Below are 27,317 nucleotides of genomic sequence, written 5' to 3' on the forward strand. Positions count from 1 at the left end.
CTTGGCGGGATGCAGACCTGCTTGAGGCATTGAAAGCCATCCGCCGCGTGTGGATGGTGGGAGGTGAAACCACGGTTTCCTGAACCGCTTTCCCAAACTTGGCTGCTCTCCAGCTGGTTTCTCCCACAGGACCGATGCCTGGCCCAGGGACAGGGTGCTTTGTGGCTACAGGGTCGGGGTGGACCCGTTCTTCCTCCATAGGGCCCAGACGCCACAGGAACTGGACCACCGTCCACCTCGCACCCTGTTTGCGCTCCACCTCTTTCCTAACAACACAGCCCCCTCCTTTCTTCCAGGCTTCTCACTACAGCACTAATGGAAGGTGGAGAGACACCGGTGGGGGCGGGGTGGGGCGGGTGGGGCAGCGTGGACGTTTGGAGCTTGAGGTGGTGGAAACCTCCAGCAGGGAGGGACAGCAGGTTTTGTCTTTCACTGCCTGCCCTAAGCCAGGCCTGGGTGCGGAATGAGCTCCCAGGGGATGATTCCATTTGGAGGAATGGGAAGATTGAAGGCTGAGGAGCTGTTGGGGGAAGGGAGGGAAGCCTTCTAGCCCTCAGAGGCTGGAGGGCACACTTAGGGACCAGGGGTGCCCTTCCTGATCTCATGTTCCACTCTCCTGTTTTTTTCTTATCCGCTCTGCTCCTTCCCAGGGTCCTTACCCTCTGACCTCTTGGAGGCTACTGATGAGCCTCCTCCCTCGGGCCCCTCTACGACCCAAGGGGCCCAGGCCCCTATCCTGATCCTGGAGCACCACCCGCTGGGAGAGTTGAAGGTGCTAGGCAGAGACAAGGCAGGGCGCCTCCGTGTGGCCTGGACTGCCCAGCCCGACAGCTTTGCCCACTTCCAGCTGCGCATGCAGGTGGCCGAGGGGCCGTGGGCGCATGAAGAACTGCTACCAGGAGATGTCCACCAGGCTCTGGTGCCCCCGCCCCCTCCCGGAGCCCCCTACACGCTATTCCTCCATGGGATCACCCCTGGGGGCAAACCCTCTGTTCCTATCACCTACCAAGGCATTATGGGTACATTCTGGACTGTGCTTGGAGCCCAGAGACTGGGGGAGGAGCTGGGGCTATCTCAGGACTCTAGAGGTAGGACAGGACTTACGGGGCCAGTGAAGGGCAGGCCTGGCTGGAAGAGAAAGAAAAAGCTGTGAGAGTTCAGAGGGGAGGCAGACGGAGGGGGCAGTCTGCCATGGAGAAGAGCCAGAGATGGGACGGTGACCCATCCAGGAGGCTCTGTGTGTGCCTCACTTCCTGGTTGTCCCTCTGCTCTGCCCTGGGCTGTAGCGTCTAAGGCAGATGAAGCCCCAGCATGGGGCCCTCGGATGTATTTTCCCCTAGGAACCGCACCAGTGGTTGCATTGGTCAGTTTTCTTTAATTGCCTGGAGATAAAGTCTTCTGGGGTGTGTGTGTGTGTGTGTGAGAGAGAGAGAGAGAGAGAGAGAGAGGGTCCAGCATATTCCACTGACATCGAGACTTTAGAGATGGGTAGGAGAGGACAAGGCCTGGGATGCCTAACTACTATACCCCGCCTTGGTTCTGCCTGTGGGACCAGGATGGTTGACTCTTGGCCCTGTTCTCGAACAAATTGACCATTGGGAGAGAGTAGCAAGGGAGAGAGCAGCTCAGGGGGTTAGGGGGCCTGAAGACTGCTCTGCAGCAGCAGTGGGGAGGCTAGAAACTGTCACGCAGTACCGTAGTACCGTAGGAGACTCGGAGACTCGGAACTCTCCTTAAAGTCTTAGGGGTAGGGACATGAAGAGGGACAGAGACTTAGCAGAAAATGTCTCCTTCTCAGGAGGGTCAGGGACAGGAAGAATGAGGCAGGGCAGAGGGTAGACATAGGGTGAAGGGGAATAGTTGGTCCAGCATGCTTTGCTTTCATCCCCAAACCCCAGACAGGACTGAGGAGCAGCCTGGGAAGCCATCGGTCCTGCCACGCCTGGGTGAGCTGACAGTAACAGGCCTGACCTCCGACTCCCTGCTCCTGCACTGGACTGTCCCAGAGGGGGAGTTTGACTCCTTCTTGATCCAGTACAAGGACAAAGACGGGCCCCGGGTGATACCTGTGGAGGGACCCCAGCGTTCGGCACCTGTCACAGCCTTGGAACCAGGACGCAAGTACAAATTCATCCTGTATGGACTCGTCGGCAAAAAGAGGCATGGCCCCTTGATGGCTGAAGCCAAGATCTGTGAGTGACAGCAGACACTAGGCCCGGTACCGCTGAAGCAGGTCGCCCAGAGTCTTGGGGTCCAGGGAGATTGTCTGTGGCCCGTGGCAGCTGTGTTAAACCCTGAAGGGAAGGCAGCAGAGGCCGGGGAGTAGGTGAAGCAGAGGGGGTGGGTCCCCAGAGAATGCACAGCACTCTTGGGGCTAGAGAGCAGAACATGTGGGGTGCTGAAGGGCTCAGTCTCGGGGTTCTGTATAAGATGGCCTCAACCTCATTTGGGAACCCCAAGGGCGTTATTTATGATGACCTCATAAACAACAGTGTCTGCTGTAGGGGCATGCTAGGGAAGAGAGCCAACAGCTGGATGGCTGAGGCTGACCGAGGGATGGCAGTGGGCTAGCCTGGACCTCCAGGATAGCCCCACGTCCCTGGGCCAGTCACTTCTGACCCCTAAGCAGCTGCAGATGGGGAGCAAGGGAGGCTGAGACGCTGGGGAAACACCTTCCGTGTGTTTCAGTGAGCTCAGAGCTGTGCTCAGAGCATTCTTACAGCGCAGGGTCTTACAGCGCCCGTGAGTGCCGCCACCAGGTCACAGGCAAGAAGAGCTGAGGGACAGACAGAAGGCACCTGACAGGGATTGGCAGACCTTACACTGAGTCCTGGTAGCTGTGGGGAACAGAGAGCATATGAGGGGAGTAGAGGTAGAGACGCCGCAGGGTTGTCCCAGATACTAGGAAACAGGGTGTGGCCAGCGAGTCAGCATCCACAGGAGTTGGGACTCTCAAGTAAGTGTTCGCTGGACTAAGCAATGGCACGTTACCTAGAGCTGCCTGGTGGAGGTTATGGGGTACAGAAAATTATGGAATCCTCTGGGAACTATGCCCAGATGGGAGATGGAAACAGATACACTCAGAAAATGGGTACAGCCGGGGACAGAGCAGCAGGTGGGTGGGTACCCCAAAGAGGAGGACCCAGTGTGGGACTCTTTCCCATAACAACACCCCCCAAGAGTAGAGGAAAAACTGGCTAGAAGTTAAGTTGGAAGCAGGAAGGCTGCCTCCGGGAGATTTCCTTGGCTTCACGGCCTCTTTCCCTTGGCTGCGAGTAGCCACCGAAACACTGGGTGACCACCGCTTCCTGTAACCAGGCACAGCCCCCATAGAGCTCGCAGTCGGCATGGCAGAGCACACCCAGGACTTCTTTCTCCCGTGACCCCCTTTCTCTGTTCCCTCTTCCTAGTGCTTCAGAGTGACCCCGACCCGGAATCCCCACCCCGCCTGGGAGAACTGTGGGTGACAGACCCCACCCCACACTCAGTGCACCTCTCCTGGACTGTTCCCGGAGGCCAGTTTGACTCCTTCATGGTCCAGTACAGAGACAAGGAAGGCCGGCCCCGTGTGGTACCTGTGGAGGGGCCTGAGCGCTCAGTGGTGATCTCCCCACTGGACCCCAATCACAAGTACAGGTTCACTCTGTTTGGGATTGCCAATAAGAAGCGGTATGGACCCCTTACTGCTGATGGCACTACTGGTGAGTGACTGCCACCTAAGCTCTCTCTCATGTGACCTCTTCTTGCTCTACACACACACACACACACACACACACACACACACACATCCTCAGCCAGGACCCAGCAAAATGGCTAATCCCAACACCTTGGCCCTGATCCCAGGCTGAGGGGCAGCCAGCTTTCCCGGCAGAGCTAGGCCCCTTCATTCCCATTCAGTGTGCTCTCTGAAGCCAGGAGGTGTGTCATAGTCTGGCTGTGCCCCACTTCCCAGGGCTTTAGCACTCACAGTGAAGACTGCTGATTCCCAGGTCCAAATCTGAGCCCCGATCCCAGGTTGCTGGATCTGCACTTGGCTCATGCTTCTCCGTTACTTACAGCCGCAGAGCCAAGAGAGTCCTCGGAGCCGCCCCGCCTTGGCGAACTGACCGTGACTGGTGTGACCCCAGACTCCCTGCGCCTGTCCTGGACAGTGGCCCGGGGTCCCTTCGACTCCTTTGTGATCCTTTACAAGGATGCACAGGGCCAGCCCCAGAGCGTGCCCGTTGAGGGGGATGAGAATGAGGTCACTATCCCCGGCCTGGAGTCCAACAGGAAGTATAAGATGAACCTCTATGGGCTTCGTGGCAGGCAGCGTGTGGGGCCGGTGTCTGTAGTGGCCAAAACGGGTGAGTCAGAACCCTGCATGGCTCCCTTCACTGCTGGCCCCAAGCCTCACACAGGACCTACTCCAGCCCCACCTTCCCTTTCCGCGGAGGCCTCTGCCTCCTTCTCCTAGACAGTTCTGTCCCCACATCCCAGGATTCCTCACCCAGCTCCTCAGATGGCTTCCAAGTTCATTTTCCCCATTCTGAAAGATTGGACCCCTCTTCTATGCTACACCCTCCCTAGACGCCCCTCCCACCCCCCCGCCACAGTTTACTGCTGATCTTACTGAACTCCTTCTGGGCCCGAGTCAGTCCCTGGTGTTTCTGCTAACCATCCCTGCACCCCCACCAAAGTGGCTGCTCTGTGCAAGGGGGCCATGTTGCTCCAGCTTCTTCCCATAGCTCCAGTCAAGCTGACCCCAGGTCTCATCTATCCCATTCTCCATGTGCCCAGCCCCTTCCTTCCAGAACCACTGCCTTCTGCGGGTCCTGTGCTGCTACTGAGCAGAGCAGTACTTGGGAGGCAACTGGCTGGCTCCCGGCGCTTCGTAACTCACTGCCCTAAGGACCTAGGGCCAGCCACTTAACCCTTCTGCCAAGTGGGGGTCCAGATAGCAACACCCCATAGGGCTGTTAGTATACTCAGGTTCAAGACAGGTGTAGTAAGACATGCCTGTAATCACAGCTGAGGCAGGAGGATTGTTGAGTCTCAAGATAGCCTGGGCTACGCAGTAAGACCTTGCCTACAACTGAATAAATAACCAGAGTTGGTTCCTGCTCCAAGCACCCATGTGCAAACTGCTGGGGTGCAGCACCCCTGCCTCCACGGCACCCTCTCTTTGCTCCTCACTTCCCCACCTAACACCATTGCCACAGACTGCCTCTTGTCTGCTCCCTCTCCAACCACCCCCAGGGTCCCTTCCAGGGATCTCAGCCAGACAGGGCTTAACAGGTCACACTAAGGCCAGGCACAGACGCTATAGTAAGGCTGGACGAGGCAACCACATAGGAAGAGAAGGGAACCAAGAGCAGGCAAAAGAGTCATAGATACCCCTAGATACCTATAGATACCCCTCCTCCCACTGTTAAGAGTTCCACAAAAACACCAAGCTAAGCAACCACAACATATATACAGAGAACCTAAGGCAGAGAGCAGACTTGTGCAGATTGTGACTGCTGCTGACGTCTCTGTGAGCCCCTATGAGCCCTGCTTTGTGGGTTCTGTGTGCCATGTTCTCTTGGTGTCCCCCACCCCTCTGGCAGCAGTAGCTCAGTTTGTGATGTATCAGGGACTGCACAGTGAGTGCAGAGGCCACAGACGCCCTAAGCCTTCAATGGAGGAACACGTATTGCGATATGCTTTGGTACTCCATTGATTAGCTGGTCACCGTTAATGCCTGAGACTCTGATCTCTTCTCAGCCCCACCAGACATTGTGGACCAGACCTCCAGCCCCACAGAGCCCAGCACAGAGGCCACAGAGCCCCCTCCTAAGAAGCCACTTTTGGGAGAGCTGACCGTGACAGATGCCACCCCTGACTCCCTGAGCCTCTCCTGGACAGTCCCCGAGGGACAGTTTGACCAGTTCGTGATCCAGTACAAGAACGGGGATGGGCAGCCCAAGGTGGTGCGGGTGCCAGGGCAGGAGGACCAGGTCACCATCTCCGGCCTGGAGCCAGACCACAAGTACAAGATGAACCTGTATGGCATCCACAGTGGCCAGCGTGTGGGCCCTGTGTCTGTCACAGGGGTGACGGGTGAGTGGATGTGGAGCCCAGGGTGGGACCTATAAAGAAGTAGAACCTACTGTTCTTTGGAGACTGGTGCCTGGAATAGTGGCCAAGGATTGGTCAGACCCATAGGTCTAGTTTGGCTGAAGCTGTGGCCTACTGTCGTGTGCAGTGTTCCCACACCCTGAGCTGACCTGTGTCTCTGGCTGGGATGGCTATGTTGGTGGCTGTCTAGGAGTTTGAGCATGTCAGATAGCTGTCAGATGACCGAGGCCACTGTTCCTCTTGGAGCACCCCTAAACTGAGCCAGGGCCCCTGGTAGCTACTGTTTTTGCCTCCTTCCCAAGATCTGAGGGTACCTGCTGGGGACCCTGCTCACCTCTGTCTCCTCCTCAGCTGCAGAGGAAGAGCCCCCCAGCCCAGAGCCCAGCACAGAGGCCCCAGAGCCCACCGAGGAGGAGCCACTCCTGGGAGAGCTGGCCGTGACAGGAGCCTCCCCAGACTCCCTGAGCCTCTCCTGGACCGTCCCCCAGGGACACTTTGACTCCTTCACTGTCCAGTACAAGGACAGTGATGGGCGGCCCCAGCTGATGCGTGTCGGGGGCCAGGAGAGGGAGGCCACCGTGAGAGACCTGGATCCTGGGCGCAAGTACAAGATGAACCTGTATGGGCTCCATGAGGGGCGTCGAGTGGGCCCCGTGTCCACCGTGGGCGTGACCGGTGAGTATGGCTGGGATCCGCTTCTGTTCTCCCTTCCTGCTGAGTCCCACATCCCATGGCCAAGGGCTACCTAGCTGTGGAGTAGTTGTGGGAAGGCCTTACCTGCTTGGGAAAGCCTAGCAGAGCAAGTCGCCAAGGACTAGGGCTTCTATCAGCTTTCTGGTAAACCTCTTCCCAATAAGCTCAGCCTGACAGCAGCAAGGACCTGGTGAACCCAGATATGCATGTATGTTGTTGCTATTGTATTTGAGGTGTGCCTCATGGCACGTGTACACAGGACAACTCTGTGAGTCTGGCCCTCTCTTTCCGTGGCTTCTGGGACTTGGGGTCTCGATCTTGCTTGAAAGATTTTACCAGCTGAGCCATCTTTCTGGCTCTGTAGTCACCAGATTGCTGGGGCAGACGGGTGTAGCTGGCTAATGCAGTTTTGAACACAACACTCCTAGGACCCTTTGCTAGCTGACTGTTGTTGTCTCAGACCCACAACCAGAAGAAAAGACCCCCCTTGAGCCACGCCTGGAGGAGCTGACAGTGACAGGTGTAACCCCCAATTCTGTGAGCCTCTCATGGACGGTTCCCGAGGGACAGTTTGATTCCTTCATGGTCCAGTATGAGGACAGGGACGGGCAGCCCCAGGAGGTGCCTGTGGCTGCAGACCAGCGTGAGGTCACCGTCCTTGACCTGGACCCTTCAAGAATATACAAGATGAACCTCTGTGGGCTACATGGCGGACAATGTGTAGACCCCCTCTCTGTGTCGGCAATGACAGGTGAGTGACAGAGCCCATCCCTGGGTACCCACAGCTCTTCCCAAAACCCTTGTCCTTGCCTGGGACTCCTATCGGTCACTCCCCAGCCTATGTATCAGTGACCCTACTGGCCTCCCTCCAGACTCCCAGACATCAAACCTTTGGCTTCTCCCCAAGGCTGGAACCTTCCCACCCTCAATGGCTTCCTTATCTGCACTCTAGCGCTGATCCTGCCTCCCATTCGGCCTCTCTCCCTCCCCTCTCTCCTCCTCCCTCCTCTTTTTGACTAGGCACAGCTGTTTGGTTTTCCCTCCCCGTCTCTTTACAGCCCAGCTGTGGCTTGAATACAGTTATCCTCCTGTTCCTGTCCTTCACTGGGGTCAAGGAGCAGAACCCCTCCAAGGTCCCGGGTACCTGTCCAAGTCACAGCTCCTTCTGGTCCAATCCCACCGCCCCCCTCTGGGAAGCCACCCCTCCCTGAGCTCCGGCCTTAGTCTCCCTCTTCCTCTCATTTCCTCTGGGCATCTGGAGGAACCCCTGACCTCTCTCGGAACACTGCTGCTCTCACGCCTAGAAAACAGAATTTCTATGACCCTGAGGGACCCTGCTCATACGGTATAACCAGAGTGCCACGCCCTCAGGTTTCACATCCAGCTATAGGCAGAAGATATACAACAATAACAATAATAATAATAACCTTTTACATGTGTGTGCGCACATGTGTTCATATGTGTAGATGCTCACGGGTCACAGAATGACTGAAAGTCGGAGAACAGCATGGTGGGAGTCAGCTCCCACCCACCATACAAGTTCCAGGGACTGAAGTCAGGTTGTCATGCTCAGTGGTTTGTGCCTTCACCCTCTGAGCCATTTCTCCAGACCCACAAAAAATGTCCTTCCTCAGGTCCAGGACGATAGCTCTGTTGGTAGAAGCACCAACATGAGGTTAGACCCTCAGAACCCGTGGAAGGTGCTGGGCGTGGTGGAGAATGCTTGTAATCCCGGCACTGGGTGGGGGTGGGGTGGGGGCAGAAAGGAAACTCTCGGGACTCACTAGTGAGTCAGCCTTGCCTAAACAGTGAGCCCCAGAACAGTGAGGAACTTTGTCTCCAAAGAGAACGAGGTGCACAGCTGCTTAGGAACAGCACCAAAGGCCTCTACATGTACAGTTTCATAGTATTTGCCTCGCACTGTGCGTGGTAAGGTATTTGCGGAGGATTTAAAGTTTTCAGGATATGCAGAGACTGCCATCCTGCGTGGCGGGATTGAGCATCCTTGTGCTTGGGATCTTGAATACCGAGAGACCAAGGTGCCGTTATCAAAACACTCATGGTCTGATTTATGACTTGGCGATACCTGGACTTCTTTGTCAGCTCACATAAAGGTGCTAAGTGCCAACAATGCTTTGATGTTTCTGAATAACTCTAAGGCCATGGGGAAGGCATGGCTTGCTCTTGGTGAGAGTCCCAAGTGCTGCTGATACCGCGCTGATCATGGAAGACCAGGCTGTTGCAGGCTACTGAGGATTGAGAGAAAACCCTCCCCTACTTCAGCAGTAGTCCCCAAGACAGAGCTGGGTCTCCCCTCCAGGAGCTCAGACATGACCTCTCTTCTCATCCTAGACCCCCTCCCACCAGCACCAGCTCCAGCCACTGAGGCCTCCAAGCTGCCCCCAGAGCCGCGCCTGGAGGACCTGGTGGTGACAGATGTGACCCCGGACTCTGTGGGCCTCTCGTGGACTGTCCCCGAAGGTGAATTCGACTCCTTCGCTGTCCAGTACAAGGACAGGGAGGGCCAGCCCCACGTGGTGTCTGTGGCAGCAGACCGACGGGAGGTGACCGTCCCAGGCCTGGAGCCCTCCCGCAAGTACAAGTTCCTGCTCTTCGGGGTCCAAGATGGGAAACGACACAGCCAGGTCTCTGTGGAGGCGAAGACAGGTAAGGACTTCGTGAAATCTAGCGGGAGTCCCACCCGAGGCCCATCCTTCCCTGCAGTGTTTGAACTTCCTGCTGGACACCTTTTCCGATTGTCCACTCTAGCCCAAAGCACTTAGAGAACATGCAGGGGCGGGTTCTCAAATCTTCTCTCTTCCTTCCGTTTGTTCTGCTGGGCCTTCGCTGGGAGATGGGCTGTGGGGACCTGGGGCCTCTCAGGGAGAAATGAAACTAACCAGGAACCCACAACCTCAGATGAGTCCGTCCCAGCTTGAGACTGTTGCTTGTCTTTCTAGTTCTCACCCTGACTCCCATCCCTTGGTCCCCACATCCACTTGTAGTAGAGGCTCAACTTCCTCTCTAGACTTCTCAGAGCCTGGGGAGATGGAAACCAGAGAAAGCCAACCCAGCTGGACCCTTTCTTGGGGTTTGTTCAGGCCCTCCTCCGCCTCCTGGGGCTCCCCATTGCCAGAAGCCTCTGGCAATAACAATTCCATCAGTAGCTTTGCTGTCCAGGAGGGAAGCGGGCCAGCGCCTTCCCAAGTTGGCTCCTTTGGTAGTCATGGGATTCCTTCTCCACGTTTTCTTGTGTGTTACCCTGAAACACTAGTCCCCATAGCTTGTAACAGTGCATTCAGCCCCATGCCTCCTCCAAGCCCTGTGGAGTCAAGGTTCTGAGATGAGAAACCAAGCAGGAAGGTGGGCCACACTTAACCCCTGTAGCATCCCGCCTCCCCCACTTGCCCGTCTCCCCCACTTGCCCGTCTTGTCTCTCACGATGATCCTTTACCCTCAAGGAATTCCCCAGGGACCAGTCAGGTCACTCAGCCAGGGTTTCTGGGAAGAAAACTAGACAGACAGAATGACAACAAGCTATTCCCCTGTGGAAAGAGAAGCCGCTAAGGGATAGAGAGAACCTCTTGTCAGCCAAGATGAGGAGGGAAGTTGGGATGTGTATTGGCAGGGTTGAGTCAGGACAGAAGACCCATCCCCACAGGGGTCAAGTGGAGGAGGCTCTGGCTGGATGAGGAGCAGATGGGGGCGGTAATAGAAGTGTCTGGGGAGGCACTGACCACTTTGGGCCACTCTGGATTTTTCCAGCGCTGGTGGGAGGTGGTCAAAGAATCGTTTTTTTTTTTTTTTTGGAAAAAATAAACACAAGAATGTTTCTCTGTGTCAGCTGCCCGAGATGACGCCAGCCTAGGGGCCCCTTCCCGCCTTGGGGACCTGTGGGTGACGGATCCTACCGCAGACTCTCTTCGCCTCTCCTGGACCGTCCCCGAGGGCTACTTTGACTCTTTTGTGGTGCAGTACAAGGACAAACATGGGCCCCAGGTGGTGCCAGTCAAGGGTCACGAGCGCACAGTCACCATCCCAACCCTGGATGCTGGCCGCAAGTACAGATTCCTCCTCTATGGGCTTCTGGGAAAGAAGCGCCTTGGCCCCCTCACCGCAGAGGGCACCACAGGTGAGGTCTTCTGGGCAGGGTGAAGGGCAGAAGGCCATTGTTGTGGCCGGGACCTCTCCTCTCCCGGCCCTGACCTCCAGGTCTCAGACATGACCAGCTGCTCTGTACCTCATTCAGACATGACCAGCTGCTCTGTACCTCATTCAGACATGACCAGCTGCTCTGTACCTCATTTGTCTCCACCTCAGAGCCCAGGAATGCTGAGGAGCACACTGGAGAAAAGCACCCCACAAAACCTCGCCTGGGAGAGGAACTGCGGGTGACTAGTGTGACCCAAAACTCCGTGGACCTCTCCTGGACAGTCTCTGAGGGCCATTTTGACTCCTTTGTGGTCCAGTACAAGGACAGGGATGGGCAGTCCCAGATACTGCCCGTGGATGGCAGCCAGAGAGAGGTCAGAGTCCCTGGTCTAGACCCAGGCCGCAGGTACAAGCTGTTACTATATGGCCTTCGAGACAGCAAGCGTGTGGGTCCCCTTTCCGTCATTGCTGTGACTGGTGAGTGTGACAGCTCCACTTCTTTTTGGGGAGGCTTCTCTGAGGCAAAATTGACATATAGCACCAAACGGGGTTTGAAAAATGTATACGTCACAGAACAATTGCTCAGGGAGGTACAGAGAAGTTCCCTCACCCCTGTACCCATGATCTGTTAGGGGCCTGGCCACCTCAGTAGGCCAAAGAAAGAGACAGGTCAGAAAAAAAGAAATGTATTCACTGTAGCCATGTTGGGAAGTGGAGCAAAGACTGAACAGGCCAAATCCATCTTTGAACTCTTGGCAGGAGATTTAGGTTCAAAAGAAGGGCAGCCCCAGAAAAGAAGCAGTCCCACACATCAGCTCTGCTCTGCTGGGCTGACAAGTGTCATAGTCTCATAGACACGTGACATCTCTTCCCAGGAGACATGTTCCCCCTCTGACTGGTACCAAGCTGTAGCCTTCCCCTGCCCAGCATGGGCTGGGTGGAGTTTGTCTCAGTGGTCTGATGGTCCAGGGGACCAGCTTCATTCCTGCTCGGAGCTTCCAAGTCCTCTTTGCCCTCACCTCCCCAGGCCCTGGCAGCCACTGGGCTGCTTTCTGTCCTGCAGGGTTTGCATCTCATTTAGGAGCTGTGTGGGACTCAGCATCTTCCACTGCAAATGCTTGTGCCAACCCTCCGGCCTCTGCCTTCACCCCCTCCCCCACTTCCCTGTACCCCTCCCCCCTCACCCCATCCACGTCGCTCCAGCCTATCAGTTCAGCACCACCTGCTCTCTCTCTGAAACAGGCCACAGAGAAACAACAGAAGCTTGGACAGAGGTCCCCACAACTTCAAGTCCTGCAGCTGCGCCTCGCCTAGGGGAGCTGATAGTGGAAGAAGCCACGCCTCACAGCCTGCATCTCTCCTGGGTGGTGACTGAGGGAGAATTTAACTCCTTCGAGGTCCAGTACACTGACAGAGATGGGCGACTCAGAGTGGTCAGTACAGAGGGTGACCAGAGTGACATCACTCTTACCGGCCTGGAATCTGACCACAGATACCTGGTAACTCTGTATGGCTTCCATGACGGGCAGCGCGTCGGCCCTGCTCAAATTGAGGCCATGACAGGTAAGTGAGAGACACTTTTGACTCTGACCTTCTAAGCAGCGGCAGGGGTCCAGAGGGTGGTAATGTAACCATGGGCATGCCCCTCTTTCTATGATCAGTGCCATGGGAGAAAGAGGAGGAGGAGGAGTCCACAGAACCACCCACCATGACTCCTGAGCCCAAGCCACAACTGGGAGAGCTGACGGTGACAGATGCCACCCCTGACTCCCTGAGCCTCTCCTGGACCGTCCCCGAGGGACAGTTTGACCAGTTCGTGATCCAGTACAAGAACGGGGATGGGCAGCCCAAGGTGGTGCGGGTGCCAGGGAACGAGGACCAGGTCACCATCTCCGGCCTGGAGCCAGACCACAAGTACAAGATGAACCTGTATGGCATCCACAGTGGCCAGCGTGTGGGCCCCGTGTCTGTCACAGGGGTCACGGGTGAGTGGGTGTGGAGGTCCTCTCCGGGCAAGGGGGATTCACCAGGACCTTCGGGCTAGAGGAACTAGACTTGATCGGTCAATAGTGATTGAACTGGTCAGTAACAGAGCTGAGCCTGTAGCCTGCATGTCCTTCCTGTGGTGGGCCTATCTCCCTGGGGAGGAGGTTCCACAGAAACCTTTGCAGTGCTGGTAGCTGCTCAGATTGTATCAGGTCACCCCCAAATCTTGAGCATGTTGCTTAGGTAAACAAAGCCAGCAGACTCCGAGAGGGCTTCTCTGAAGTGACATCAGAACCCATCTGGTCACCTTAGCATCTTTCTCCTTCTCAAGAGTCAGGGACACCTGCTGGGGACCCTGCTCACCTCTGTCTCCTCCTCAGCTGCAGAGGAAGAGCCCCCCAGCCCCACAGAGCCCAGCACAGAGGCCCCAGAGCCCACCAAGGAGGAGCCACTCCTGGGAGAGCTGACCGTGACAGGAGCCTCCCCAGACTCCCTGAGCCTCTCCTGGACCGTCCCCCAGGGACACTTTGACTCCTTCACTGTCCAGTACAAGGACAGTGATGGGCGGCCCCAGCTGATGCGTGTCGGGGGCCAGGAGAGGGAGGCCACCGTGAGAGACCTGGATCCTGGGCGCAAGTACAAGATGAACCTGTATGGGCTCCATGAGGGGCGTCGAGTGGGCCCCGTGTCCACCGTGGGCGTGACCGGTGAGTGTGTGTGTTCCTTCTCAGGCAGCTACAGTCCTCAGTGTTTCCTACAGGAGAGACTCAGGAGTCCAAAACTCCTCAGACTCAACCCTGACTTCCATGCCTAAGTTCAGATGGGATCTGGGTCCAGTAGTACTTTTTACAGTAAGCTCAGGCCTGGAGGAGGCTGCTGGGACCCAACGCCTCTGAAGCGTGTTTCAGGCATGCTTTCCTACAGGGACTCTAGGGAAAACAAGTTCCATGAAATAGCATCAAATCCCATCCTCAAACCAGTGTTTAAGATCCAAAAGTGGGGGCTCACGAGAGGGCTCAGTGGTTTGAATACTAGTTGCTCCTGCAGAGGACCCGTTTCAGTTCTTAGCATCCTGTGGTAGCTCACAGACAGCTAGAACTCTAGGTGCAGGGATCCCATGCCCTTTTCTGGCCTTCAAGAGTCTGTGAGGCACATGTGTGCACAGACTGAGTGTGCACACAGACAGACATGCAGGCGAAGTGTTCACATAAAATAAAACAAGTAAATCTAATAAAAAGTTTTTCTTTTTTAAGTCCAGAAGTATATATAAGAGAGAATACAATGAGGCCTGTGTGTCCATGATTACTCCTTCAATCAGGGACTCACTGGCCTGAGTCCTGCCCTGTCTTCCTCCAAAGGAAAGCTCTTCACTGACAGCTGTATTTTTTTTTTAAGATTTATTTACTATTTATGTATGTAAGTACACTGTAGCTGTCTTCAGACACACCAGAAGAGGGCATCAGATCCCATTACAGATGGTTGTGAGCCACCACGTGGTTGCTGGGAATTGAACCCAGGACCTCTGGAAGAGCAGCCAGTGCTCTAACCACTGAGCCATCTCTCCAGCCCAAGATATATATATATTGGAATTACAAAGCTACTTTTAATACTTTGGGGTGTGCCCCAAAGGAATAAAAAACACTGGGAAGGGGTAACCCCCTCACCCCCAGGAGTGGCCCAGAGGGAGAGAGGCTACCTGAGGGGAAGGAAGCACAAAAGGAACCCGCTGCAGACTCAGGGCAAAGGGAATGCCATCGGTGCTGGGACCTGTGAGCACTACAGGAAGAAACTGGAGCGTGGTTGGGACTGGCTCCAGGCACACAGGCCTAGGGCAAGAGGGCTGGACACGAAGCCACAAAGCTACGTGGGTTCCTCCTTCTTCTCCTTTGCCCTTTTCTGCTTCTGCTGCATGATCTCGGAGTCCCTCTGCTCGCGGGCGCAGCAGAAAGCCCATCCTCGGCGCTTTCCCTTAGCCCAGTCGCTCTGTTTCTTCATGTTCTGGCTCTCGCTGGTTACCGCGGGTCAGAGCAACGGCAGCAGCTCCAACCTGCCTCCATTGCGTCCCCTCGTTCGGGCCAACGATCGATATTTTCTTTAAAAAAGAAAGTATGAATCCTGATATGCCAAGACAAGGTGGCCTGACCTGTCTGATGTCCCGAGAAGACCATGGGGAAGCTTGGGTGACCGGCCTAGATTCAGCCTCCTTCTGACCTGTATTTAAGAGATCTGGAACTTGGGAACTCCTTGCACAAACAGCAACAATTCTGTTTTATGTCTTTCTCAGACCCCGAAGATGCGCCTACTGATGCCCCCTCCGTGAAACCCCGCTTGGAGGACCTGGCCGTGACAGATGCCACCCCTGACTCCCTGAGCCTCTCCTGGACCGTCCCCGAGGGACAGTTTGACCAGTTCGTGATCCAGTACAAGAACGGGGATGGGCAGCCCAAGGTGGTGCGGGTGCCAGGCCACGAGGACCAGGTCACCATCTCCGGCCTGGAGCCAGACCACAAGTACAAGATGAACCTGTATGGCATCCACAGTGGCCAGCGTGTGGGCCCCGTGTCTGTCACAGGGGTGACGGGTGAGTGGACAAAGGAAAGCTCAGGTAAAACTCAGGTGACCCTCAGCATCTTGGTGATGTGAGTGGGGATGAGGGCCCTGGATTGGGCGGTGCTAGTGTCCTGCCATGGTCAAGGCTGTGGCTCACTTCCTTTCCCTAGAGCTGGCCCGTTCCCTAGGCAACAGGGCCATAGCCATAGGGGGTTTTATTGTGCTGGTGGCCATCCAGATCCCCTGGTAGCTATGGTTTCTGCCTCCTTCCCAAGACCCAAGGAAACTGAACCCTGCTCACCTCTGTCTCCTCCTCAGCTGCAGAGGAAGAGCCCCCCAGCCCCACAGAGCCCAGCACAGAGGCCCCAGAGCCCACCGAGGAGGAGCCACTCCTGGGAGAGCTGACCGTGACAGGAGCCTCCCCAGACTCCCTGAGCCTCTCCTGGACCGTCCCCCAGGGACACTTTGACTCCTTCACTGTCCAGTACAAGGACAGCGATGGGCGGCCCCAGCTTATGCGTGTCGGGGGCCAGGAGAGGGAGGCCACCGTGAGAGACCTGGATCCTGGGCGCAAGTACAAGATGAACCTGTATGGGCTCCATGAGGGGCGTCGAGTGGGCCCCGTGTCCACCGTGGGCGTGACCGGTGAGTGAGAACTGGAGCTTTAGTGTGTCTCCTTCCTCAGGGGTGTGTGGTCCCCTTCTCTTGTCACCACAAGGCTAAGTTTGGGTTCCCTTTTTACATCCTTCCTAAACAGCCTTGACCTTTGTTCGCTGGCTGCTTTTGCCTTGCTCCGTTGTGAACACAGACACACAAGCATACACACACCAACACAAACATACACACTCATACCTGCTCTCACACATACATATACACACACATGCACACAAACACACTCACACACATGTTTATAAACATGCACACATGCATAGTCACAAACATATGTACACACATATGCACATATACGCACATACATAAACATGCACACAGTCACATAAGTACACACATGAATACACACACACTCTCACATTGATGCTCATACACATACACACACAGTCACACACACATGGGCACACACAGACTCACACATGCACACAAGCATGTGGATACACTCACATGTGTACACACAGTCACACACCCACCACACACCACGTCAGTGCCTGGGTGGACTGTTGCTCTGTGACATTGTTAGGTGCTGGTGAGAGGTAGAGCAGGCACTTGGCAGAGAAAGTAACTTGCTGGGGACATTTTCTTGGACCTGTCTCTTGGACTGGACCCTCCTGGATTTCTTTTCTCTCCTTTCTGGCCTCTGTGATGTGAGCTGCTCTGCTCCACCACACCCTCCTCCCTGCCCTCCTCCCCACCACAGTGGGCCTGCACTTCTGAAAGTATGAGTCAAAGAGCAAAAAGCAAGAGGAGGGAGAGAAGAGGGACCTCAGCCGAGAGCCCTGTAAGGGTGTTAATCACAACCAGCGGGCAGGCGCAGCACTGGGGAGCCGGAGGGTGTGCAGCGCCCACGGCAGTGCTTTGTGAGACAGGATGCGGCGTTGTTCCCGGCACTGCTGGGTTGCCTTTTTCTGGTTTAGTCTGTTCTGCACTGTGTGAATGTTCCAACATGGCAAGCATTTCTCCTTCCCCTCCACGCATTCCTTTTATAATCACAGAAAAACAGAAAAAAGCAGTGTCTCTTCCTTAGCACCCCATCTGTCTTCCTGTCACCCTGGCAACGGGGTTCATTTCTAATTATGAGAAAATTAAATTTGCTAGTCCCTAAGCAGCGAGGGAACAAATCACATGCGCACTTGGGTCCCTGGGTCTTCGTCACAGGGCCTGCTGCCCAGAGCAGACCAGAGGTGGACAGACCCATCCTCAGGATCGCTGTGTGAGGCAGGTCAGCCGCTCAGCCACAGAGCGGGCAGTCTGTGAGTCTCCTGTGCCTGGTGACCATCTAGGTAGAGGAATCATATGTCACAGTCCCCGGCTTGACAGGTCTGACTTGACTGCAGGCTTGTGGGGCCTGGGCAGAATTGCGGGAAAGCTAGAGTTTGCAGCTGGGGGTAAAGCGTTATTCTCACCGCTGCTCAGTTTCCTGTCTCTGTAACTCTTGTCATTTCTCATCACAGCCATTCGCAGCTCATAGCAAGAGGAGTGGCCATGAGGAACCCATGTCCCCTGCTTTCCCTTGCCCCCACCCCCATGTCTCCCACCCGTTTCCCTCATTGTCCTTTCCCACCCCCTCCCTCTTACTGATATAATGATTCAATAATCTCTTCTCAAGCCTGTATTTTTGTAGTGTGAGGAACATGGCAGGAAATGCAAAGCTTGAAATCCAGCTGTCTGTGGTCCCTTGCAGCTGGCCGTGCTCTCTTGCAGCTGACTGTGCTCCCTTGCAGCTGTCTGTGCTCCCATGCAGCTGGCCATGTTCCTGTGCAGCTGGCCATGCTCCCTTGCAGCTGTCTCTTACTTTTCTGGGTGCCAGTTGGATGCTATGCTATTTACCTTGTGACCACACAGTTTGCACTAATCGTCATTTTAATGGTTATTTGGTGCTTTCTGGTGAAAGGCCTGTAGGAAGGCCAGTCATTCATTGTGGGCCATTTGGGTCCTGACACATTTTGCTGTCATGAAATAATCTTATTATGAATTCTTCCATGCTGTAACTTTCCCTGCTTTTAATAATTTTCTTAGGATAAATGCCCAGAACTGAGACTGTTGGGTCAAAGGAAGTGAGCAGTTCTTTGGCTCCTGACACACATGCTCCAGTTGCCTCCTAAAGATGTGAAACAGGGCAGTCTGACTCTCAGACAGGACAGCAAGGCTGGCTCAGTCCTCTCCAGATGGCCCCTGTGAGGCCACCTGAGTCCCCAAGGCTTCTGCTTGAGGAGTTTAGCTACTGGGTGTCCTTTTTAGTTCCAATTCTCTCAGGTCAGAGGCCCTGAGGAGATCTCTGCACAGAACACCCAGAGAAGCCACTTCTGGGGAATCCCATGATGACAGACTCCTCCCCCTACTTCCCAGACCCCCCAGGACAGTCATTTTGACCCCAGTGGTACAAGCTGGAGGCCAGGAGGACTGTGGGGGAACTGGAGCCCCAGTCACAAGTTTAGAATGTACCTGTTTGGGTCCATTTGGGACCTTGAACCCTCTGTGTCCATCATGAGTACATTCAACCTGGATTCAGAAGCTGTCCCCTTGTAATCAGCATTTGTTTTTAGCCAGCAAGCACTTCCCGGTGCCTGGGTCACACCACAGAGCAGGTCAGGATGTAATAGGTCCATCTGCAGTCTGCACCCTCCTCAAACTGTGGTGTCAGCCTCACTCTGGTGATAAGTACGGACATAATCAGCTGACAAGTTTTGCTTTGACTCTGGTTTGGATGGACTGGTCCTGATCCTTCAGAACCTGCTATGGATTAGCAAACACCTCAAAAGCAGACCAGAGAAAAAGAGGAAGCTCAATCTCCCTGTCCTTTTCAGTGGCACACTCTAAGTGACCTGGGGAACGCCTACCAGACCACATCTTTTAAGGGGTCCTATTTCTGCCCCAGTCACCCTGGGGACCAATCAGTTAACAAGTAGGCATCTGGAGGACCCGTGATCCTGGCTGTGAGGCCAGTACACAGCTGAGCCTTGAATAGCACAGCTCCTGACAACAAAGATGATGGCACTCCTTGGGAATATGTGACTCAGGAGTCCCCACAGAGGCTCCATCACCATGGAAACAGTGAAGGGGTGCTGGGATACAGTCTTACTTAACTGTACACCCCTACAGTGTAGTAACAAAGTTACAGGTGCTGTGTCCAGGTGCAGACTGCCTCTAAGAGGCAGCCTTGAGCCTGTAAGATGGCCAGGTTCCTGAGCTATGGGTTCATAGTCACACCAAACATGAACCTGTGGTAGGGAACAAGAAAGGACCTGGAAGGGTCATCCTGAGCCAGCCTGCTTACAGAGAACAGCTGAGACAGCAGTTTAACACGCATGAGGTCGGGATGGCTTTAAAAAGTGTGAGTCCAAACGTGTGCAAAGAGCTTAGAAAAGCACAGTCCAGGCTGGAGAGATGGCTCAGTGGTTAAGAGCACTGACTGCTCTTCCAGAGGTCCTGAGTTCAATTCCCAGCCACCACATGGTGGCTCACAGTCATCTGTAACGAGATCCCATGCCCTCTTCTGCTGTGTCTGAAGACAGCTACGGTGTATTTATATATAATAAGTAAATAAATCTTTAAAATAGAAAAGCATGGTCCAGAAGGACCCAGATTTTCTGGGACAGCCTCAAGGGTGTAGGACAGTTTTAAGACACAGTTGGGACACCTCGGGAAGCCCGGGTTAATGCTGGCATCTGGCATCAAAGACGGGAGTTTAAAAACCTTAGGCTGCAAAGTGAAGCAAGGAGGGGCAGGCAAGGAAGAAAGGCAGACTAAGAGCAGGGGCGGGGGTCTGGACAGTGGGAGATGGTGAGGCAGACAGGAGGGCATAGCAAAGTCCAGGACATTCTGAGGGAGACGGCAGGGAGAACCATCTCAGGACGGCTCAGAGTGATCACATGAGGCCACAAAGAAGCTGGTGTTGATATCAGTGGGTGTTCGTCTGATGGCGGAAGGCAGTATGGGAGGGCAGGAAGCTGTGGCAGCCACCCTCGCCTGATTACCCTGCCTTTCAGGGCTTTGTTAGCTTTTAGTTTGTTTTCCTTTAAATTTTTATCTTGTTAATTGTTATTAATTTTGAGACAGGGCTACACTCTGTAACCCTGCCTGGCCTGAAACTCCTTACACAAATCATGTTGGCCTTGAACTCACAAAGATCTGTCTGCTCCTGTCTAGTGCTGGGTTTGAAAGCCTGTGGTGCCATATTCACAAGGCTCTGTGGTTATAAATGTCCTTCATATGGGGATGGAAGACAGGAAAGACCTAACTTGTCCCTGTGTCCATCCAGCTCCAGAGAAGGAAGCTCCGACCACACAGGCGGTGCCCACCACAACTCCTGAGCCCCCTCCTAAGAAGCCGCTCCTGGGAGAGCTGACGGTGACAGATGCCACCCCTGACTCCCTGAGCCTCTCCTGGACAGTCCCCGAGGGACAGTTTGACCAGTTCGTGATCCAGTACAAGAACGGGGATGGGCAGCCCAAGGTGGTGCGGGTGCCAGGGAACGAGGACCAGGTCACCATCTCCGGCCTGGAGCCAGACCACAAGTACAAGATGAACCTGTATGGCATCCACAGTGGCCAGCGTGTGGGCCCCGTGTCTGTCACAGGGGTGACGGGTGAGTGGATGTGGAGCCCAGGGTGGGACCCATCAGTAAGTGGAACCTACTGTTCTTTGGTGACTAGTGGGTAAGGAATCAGTGGCCAAGGACTATTCAATACCACAAGCCTGCTGTGACTAAGGCTGTTGTGGCTTGTGTGGGTTCCCCTTGTACTGGCCAATCTCCCTGGGCAGCAAAGCTATACAGACCTTTGCTGTGCTGGTCACTGTCCAGGTCCCCTCAGCAGGGACATAGGAGCTTGGAAATGCTAGGGATCCTACCTCACTGCCTTGTCTCCTCAGCTGCAGAGGAAGAGCCCCCCAGACCCACAGAGCCCAGCACAGAGGCCCCAGAGCCCACCGAGGAGGAGCCACTCCTGGGAGAGCTGACCGTGACAGGAGCCTCCCCAGACTCCCTGAGCCTCTCCTGGACCGTCCCCCAGGGACACTTTGACTCCTTCACTGTCCAGTACAAGGACAGTGATGGGCGGCCCCAGCTGATGCGTGTCGGGGGCCAGGAGAGGGAGGCCACCGTGAGAGACCTGGATCCTGGGCGCAAGTACAAGATGAACCTGTATGGGCTCCATGAGGGGCGTCGAGTGGGCCCCATGTCCACCGTGGGCGTGACCGGTGAGTGTATGTCAGATAGGTCTTCTTGGAATCACACGATTTCTTTTATTCATATGGGTGCTTAGCCTAAACATATGTCTGTGTACAACATTTGTGCTTGAGGAAGTGGAGATCCTTCGTGTGGGTGTTAGGAATCGAACCCAGGTCCTTTGCAAACCAACAACTACTCTTAACCCCTGAGCCAGTTCTCCATACCCATAGATGACCCATTTTTATTCCCTTTTCTATCGTCTTTGTGGAAACACTTATTGTCACAGTAGCAAGGCTGTATGGGCACTTGACTTTTTCTAGGTATATGTATCTAGATAGGACACTGACAACAAACAAGATATTCCAAACAAATCTGGCATCTGAATCAGTAGGTTACTTATAAGAGTATGGGTAAGGGGTTACTTGCAGAAATATGGGTGACCCAAATGCAGGTATATTACATAAAAGCCAACCTCCACATGGATAATCACTCACAAAAGATTCATTCTTGGAACTTTCTCCATCTCTCCTAAAACTAATTGCTACTGTTGGGACAGACTCTGAGTTTTGTAGGTTTTAGGAGCTTCCTAAGACTTGTAAGTTTTCTTTGCTTTCTGAGTAAGCTTTTCTTTACTTTCTGGATGTTTTGCTTTGATTTGTTTTTGAGAAAAGGTCTCTCTACATAGCCATGGCTGTCCTGGAATTCACTATGTAGATAACCTTTACTTGGAACTCCCAGAAATCTGACTGCCTCTGCCTCTTAAGTACTAGAATCAAAGGCACACACACCACAGCTGGCTACTTCCTGAATTGTAATGAGCTTTCCTTCGATAGGGAATACTTCAGTTCTCAGGAAACAGCTACACAATGCTGTGTTCCTTCCTCTGGCTTTTACCTCCCTCCCCCCCCCCCCCACCACACACTTTTCTGCAGTTTTCCCTGAGCCTTGGAAGTAGGGGATAGAAATTCTTTATTATTTTCTTCCGTCTGTTGCTGAGTATGACAGAGCTACTGTTTTATTTTGTTTCACTAATTTTACCAGTTGAGTAAATCGCAAGAGAAATCGTGTGATTCTCTAATTGCAGGAAATAAGTTTCCTTCCATGTTTAATTGACGTTGCTAGCAGCTGTAATCCGTGGACGCAGACAGATTTTAGAAGGCCATTTGATTAGTGTATTATATCCATTTAACAAAGCAGCAGCTGATGCTGCCTCCCCACTGGGGCCTCTGTCTTCTCCAGCCACAGGCTCCCCCACACCCCCAGTTTACAGTACAAGATGTATATTCCCTCCTTAAATCTAATTATGTTGTCCCCATAACAGCTGTGCTTCTATTGTGCCAGTGGGCCTCCATGGGTGGCTCTGCAGTATTCAGGGTTCACAGCCAAGCAGGACTGACCGCTGGTAACAGTTTTCCCATAGCACCCTTCAAGGTGCCTGTCCGTAATATAAGTGCAGACCAGCAGGACAGGACCTTCCATTTCAGTCCAAATCTGGTTCCTGTGTGCAATGTCTTCGGTGACAGAGATCTCCTATCCGATTTCCTGTTGTAACCAACAGCCCTGGCTTTGGGGCCTACTTAACCCCAACCTCATAGGAAGGTAGCCTGGTCCTCCCATTGGATCCTCATTCACCAACCTTGCAGCCTCTGGACGCCCCCTTTCCCATCAATGGAGGGCTCTGTCCTTAGGCTCTGGAACTTATGACTGTCCCGTTCTTCAGCCAACTTTGTAGACAATCAGAAAGATTCGGAGTTTGGCATGGTGTCATCTATGTGACCCAGCGCTTTCATAGAGGTGGACAATGCGGGGCTACAGACCCATCCCGTGATAAAAAGCAGGGCTAGAAAGACAGCCTTGGGGGAGTGCTCTGAAGATCCATTCTTGACCATTCCGAAGGAATGCAGGTGGGTTTGGAGATCCAGCAGCAAAGGTGCTGGTAAGGAAACACTGCCAAAGTTCAACACAGCACAGAAAGATCTGGTCGTTTTCAATGGTTTGGATCAAGAGAGGTCGTTAAGTACAGAGGCGGACAGAATAAGTACATTGTCCTGTCTGGCCTTCCGTAGCACATACCTGTGTCTGCACATAAACTGTCCTCCTTATCCCAGGACACTGTTGCTTTAAGATCACCGAGTATCTCTTTGTGCTTGCTGGTCTTGGAGGACCAACTCAGACCCGTAGATCCACTCTGACATACCATGCCTGCCACTGGCGCTGGGTCCCCAGTTCCATGTTACTGATGGTCAGGAGCTTGTCAGAACTGAGTTTAACCTTTTAAATCTGCACCGTCCCAACATTTCTGTCTTCTCTGGACTGCTGATTGGGAGTACAACCTATCAGGAGCTCACTAGCGCAGCGTTTGGCATTCTGTTGATTTTTCCTGTAGGAATTGTCCGCACACCAATATCAGCACATTTTCCTTTGTGTGATCAGAACAGATTTTTTGGTCTGCCTTGCCTTTCTCATTCCCTCTCAACTGCTTCTGCATTTTACAAAGATCGTTTACGTGCTGTTCAGAATCATTCTGAGTTCCAAGAGGTTCTGACTCGTTAAGACCACATCCCATTCTGGGTCCCGGCAGGCCACTGAGGCAGTAGCTCTGGCTGGCCCAGAGTTTGCTATATAGACCAGACTAGCCCCAAACTCACAGAGATCCTCCTGCCTCTGCTCCTTGAGCACTGGGAAGACATCTGACTGCAGATTTCTTTCTTAGCTTGCCTGGGAATACACTTTTATCTGACTTGATGAACCAGACATTACTGTTCCCTCTCTAACTCCAGGTTCATTCCAGCAACACCTTCTCCCCTTTGTTGCCTCTAAGGCCCTTGTATTTATGGGGACTAAGTGTCCCTGTTGGCTCACATGAGCCATTCCATCGGGGATTGATTTTCCCCATTTTGCCTTTGGTTACGAAGCTTTTATCTCGAGGAGGGATGGGCTGTTATGATACTGTTTCTCCATCTCCGCTCAGATTAATCCCATCTGCCTCTAATCCACAGCCACACAAAGTGAGGCTGTTGTGAACTGAGTTTGAAAGTCTTTCCCAAGCAGTTTATATGCTGACTGCCCCATGGCTTCCTGGGTTCAGTCATTACTAATGCCCTGTCAGCGTACCGAATCATGGATTTGCTCTCTCCACGGTCTCTCTCCACGGTCAGGCCACTCGTAAAGGTCAGACCTAAGATCTGCTGTCTTCTACCGATCCCTCGCCCTCAGTTACCCAGTTCCTCCCAGGGGATCCAAGATTTTGTATCCTAGGACAGCTCGACTGTAAGAAGCAGCCAGCCCATTCCTCCATCTTGTCTTCTTTTCTCTACTTCCCCTGTCCTGCGCCAGAGAACATCCTTACGACATTCCCCCATTGCAATTCCTCCCTCGTATGGGCGAGTTCTTTCTGAGAAGGCAGCCGGGTCTCAGTTTCACACCTTGCCTACAAAGAGGTCATGCAGCTGACACCATAACTTGCTTACCATCATCAACCATTTCTAATTTAGGAAAGTGGACATCTTAAGTTTTCTCACTTGGACGCTCTCCGGAGGCCTGGCTTTAGTTGCACACCCCGTCTCCTATAGCAGGCAGCATGCATTACCATGAGAAGGCTCACCATGTCATGGCACACGGAGAAGGTGGCCATGTTGGGGTCACCCCTGCAGTGTCTACACACCCACGTCTCCCCAGATCACCTCTGGCTCTGCTGTCCATATTCCAGCACCGATTGTGTTGGTTGACTTTCCTGAGGAGAGCTGAACATCTATTCATGCCAGAGGAGGCACCAAAACAGACCCAAGAAACAATTCCAACCATGTCTAGCGCAGCGAGCCAGAGTGCTCAGTGGGGTCCCATGTAGGAACATGGTGATACCGGACGGCAGATAGCACATCACTGCAAACCTAACTCCAGCATAGGTGGCAGCCCACACAGTACTTCCCCAGAATCCCCACATAGCTCGACCCTCTCGGACAACTTCTCTCCACAATTGTTTATTCCTGTAACTGTGCTGAGGCCTTGCAAACCTTGTAGCGCCGGGAGTCTCCTGAAGAGAGACTCGGAGGGGATGCTTCAGTTAGGAGGGAAAACTACACCAACTTCCATGAATTCCACTCAGACCCAGCAGCGTGTCCAGAGCCTGCTATCCCGTCAGGATCTGCTGGGGAAGGCCAATAGCAGAGGCCTTCCTTGGAGCACGCACTGGCTTAGGACTCTGTCCTCGCTGGGTGCACCCAGCCCACGAGGGAATAGCAAAGAGCCTCTCGGTTCACGGTACACCTATTAACTCACTTCACTGACTTAATTTGTTTTTTTCTTCCACAAAGAACCCCATGCCCTGATCTGGGCACACTGGAACCAAGAGCCAGTTGTCCCCAGCCAGAGCCCTCTGACAACTGACGCATCTGGAAGGGCTGTGTCTGGAAGGGGCGGGTCAGGCTGCTATTATGTTCCAAGCCTTTTTGGAGCAAAGCCCTGAATCCATCTAGGAAGGAAATGGAAGGAAAGCCAGCGCAGGGAGGCCCAGCGTGGTGGCCTCATGAGGCATGTTCACACGTGTCAGGTGCTGGAGGCAGGGAAGAAATCATGTGGGTGTCAGTGGATGGCAGACACAGGAGGGGAAAGCATAGGAGGGAGGGGCTAGAGGTGGCAATGTAGAAGACAGGAAAAGAAATGTCAGTAGTCTCTGTGGCCAGTGTAATTGGGCTGTTTGGAACTTTGATTTTATAAATGTCCTTTACATGGGAACTGAGGATATAACCTGTCCCTGTGTCTACAACCAGAGAAGGAAGCTCCGACCACACAGGCGGTGCCCACCACAACTCCTGAGCCCCCTCCAGAGAAGCCGCTCCTGGGAGAGCTGACCGTGACAGATGCCACCCCTGACTCCCTGAGCCTCTCCTGGACCGTCCCCGAGGGACAGTTTGACCAGTTCGTGATCCAGTACAAGAACGGGGATGGGCAGCCCAAGGTGGTGCGGGTGCCAGGGCACGAGGACCAGGTCACCATCTCTGGCCTGGAGCCAGACCACAAGTACAAGATGAACCTGTATGGCATCCACAGTGGCCAGCGTGTGGGCCCTGTGTCTGTCACAGGGGTGACGGGTGAGTGGACAAAGGAAAGCTCAGGTAAAACTCAGGTGACCCTCAGCATCTTGGTGATGTGAGTGGGGATGAGGGCCCTGGATTGGGCGGTGCTAGTGTCCTGCCATGGTCAAGGCTGTGGCTCACTTCCTTTCCCTAGAGCTGGCCCGTTCCCTAGGCAACAGGGCCATAGCCATAGGGGGTTTTATTGTGCTGGTGGCCATCCAGATCCCCTGGTAGCTATGGTTTCTGCCTCCTTCCCAAGACCCAAGGAAACTGAACCCTGCTCACCTCTGTCTCCTCCTCAGCTGCAGAGGAAGAGCCCCCCAGCCCCACAGAGCCCAGCACAGAGGCCCCAGAGCCCACCGAGGAGGAGCCACTCCTGGGAGAGCTGACCGTGACAGGAGCCTCCCCAGACTCCCTGAGCCTCTCCTGGACCGTCCCCCAGGGACACTTTGACTCCTTCACTGTCCAGTACAAGGACAGTGATGGGCGGCCCCAGCTGATGCGTGTCGGGGGCCAGGAGAGGGAGGCCACCGTGAGAGACCTGGATCCTGGGCGCAAGTACAAGATGAACCTGTATGGGCTCCATGAGGGGCGTCGAGTGGGCCCCGTGTCCACCGTGGGCGTGACCGGTGAGTAAGGAAATCAGTCCTAAATGCTCCTTTCCAAGCTTCTTCATATAAACACCTGTGAGGCACACTGAGCCACCGGGCACTTCTGATATTTCCAGGAGTTGGGCTCAGACCCAGCAGGGTGTCCAGAGCCTGCTCCTCTGTGTTTCTAAGAGGATCCTGGGAAACAAGCTGCTGGCTCATGGCTCAGTCCCTAAGCAGCAAAGCCCCGCAGCAGAGGTGTCAGCTGTCTCTTGGGACATGCTGGCCTGACTCTTCACATAGAGGCCCTGTCTCTGCGAAGATCTCTGAGGA

The 27,317-nt window shown here is 54.2% G+C and overlaps 2 protein-coding genes across 5 annotated transcripts in view; one reads left to right on the forward strand and one right to left on the reverse strand.

Annotated features, from left to right (window-relative positions):
* The window catches only part of TNXB (tenascin XB), a 57,215-nt gene that overhangs the window by 19,472 nt on the left and 10,426 nt on the right, over positions 1 to 27,317 (forward strand). For 2 of the 4 annotated variants that reach the window (XM_080937951.1, XM_080937952.1), the window contains exons 8-26: positions 651 to 1,019; positions 1,899 to 2,192; positions 3,411 to 3,701; positions 4,059 to 4,346; positions 5,746 to 6,081; positions 6,451 to 6,774; positions 7,253 to 7,543; positions 9,145 to 9,459; positions 10,637 to 10,924; positions 11,113 to 11,421; positions 12,187 to 12,507; positions 12,606 to 12,929; positions 13,311 to 13,637; positions 15,215 to 15,511; positions 15,799 to 16,125; positions 20,411 to 20,737; positions 21,022 to 21,348; positions 26,089 to 26,409; positions 26,697 to 27,023. In XM_080937951.1, coding sequence (XP_080794077.1) covers positions 651 to 1,019; positions 1,899 to 2,192; positions 3,411 to 3,701; positions 4,059 to 4,346; positions 5,746 to 6,081; positions 6,451 to 6,774; positions 7,253 to 7,543; positions 9,145 to 9,459; positions 10,637 to 10,924; positions 11,113 to 11,421; positions 12,187 to 12,507; positions 12,606 to 12,929; positions 13,311 to 13,637; positions 15,215 to 15,511; positions 15,799 to 16,125; positions 20,411 to 20,737; positions 21,022 to 21,348; positions 26,089 to 26,409; positions 26,697 to 27,023 — 6,003 coding nt within the window. The remainder of the gene's footprint in view (positions 1 to 650; positions 1,020 to 1,898; positions 2,193 to 3,410; positions 3,702 to 4,058; positions 4,347 to 5,745; positions 6,082 to 6,450; positions 6,775 to 7,252; positions 7,544 to 9,144; positions 9,460 to 10,636; positions 10,925 to 11,112; positions 11,422 to 12,186; positions 12,508 to 12,605; positions 12,930 to 13,310; positions 13,638 to 15,214; positions 15,512 to 15,798; positions 16,126 to 20,410; positions 20,738 to 21,021; positions 21,349 to 26,088; positions 26,410 to 26,696; positions 27,024 to 27,317) is intronic. The other 2 variants (XM_080937953.1, XM_080937954.1) reach the window with 1 other exon arrangement.
* Positions 14,791 to 14,925, reverse strand: LOC308436682 (small EDRK-rich factor 2-like; the record flags this gene model as incomplete). Its single annotated transcript, XM_080937687.1, has 1 exon — positions 14,791 to 14,925. The coding sequence occupies one exon, from the start codon at positions 14,923 to 14,925 to the stop codon at positions 14,791 to 14,793; it is 135 nt and encodes a 44-aa protein (XP_080793813.1).

This window comes from Micromys minutus (assembly GCF_963924665.1).
Source record: "Micromys minutus genome assembly, chromosome: 25".
Classification (NCBI taxonomy): domain Eukaryota; kingdom Metazoa; phylum Chordata; class Mammalia; order Rodentia; family Muridae; genus Micromys; species Micromys minutus.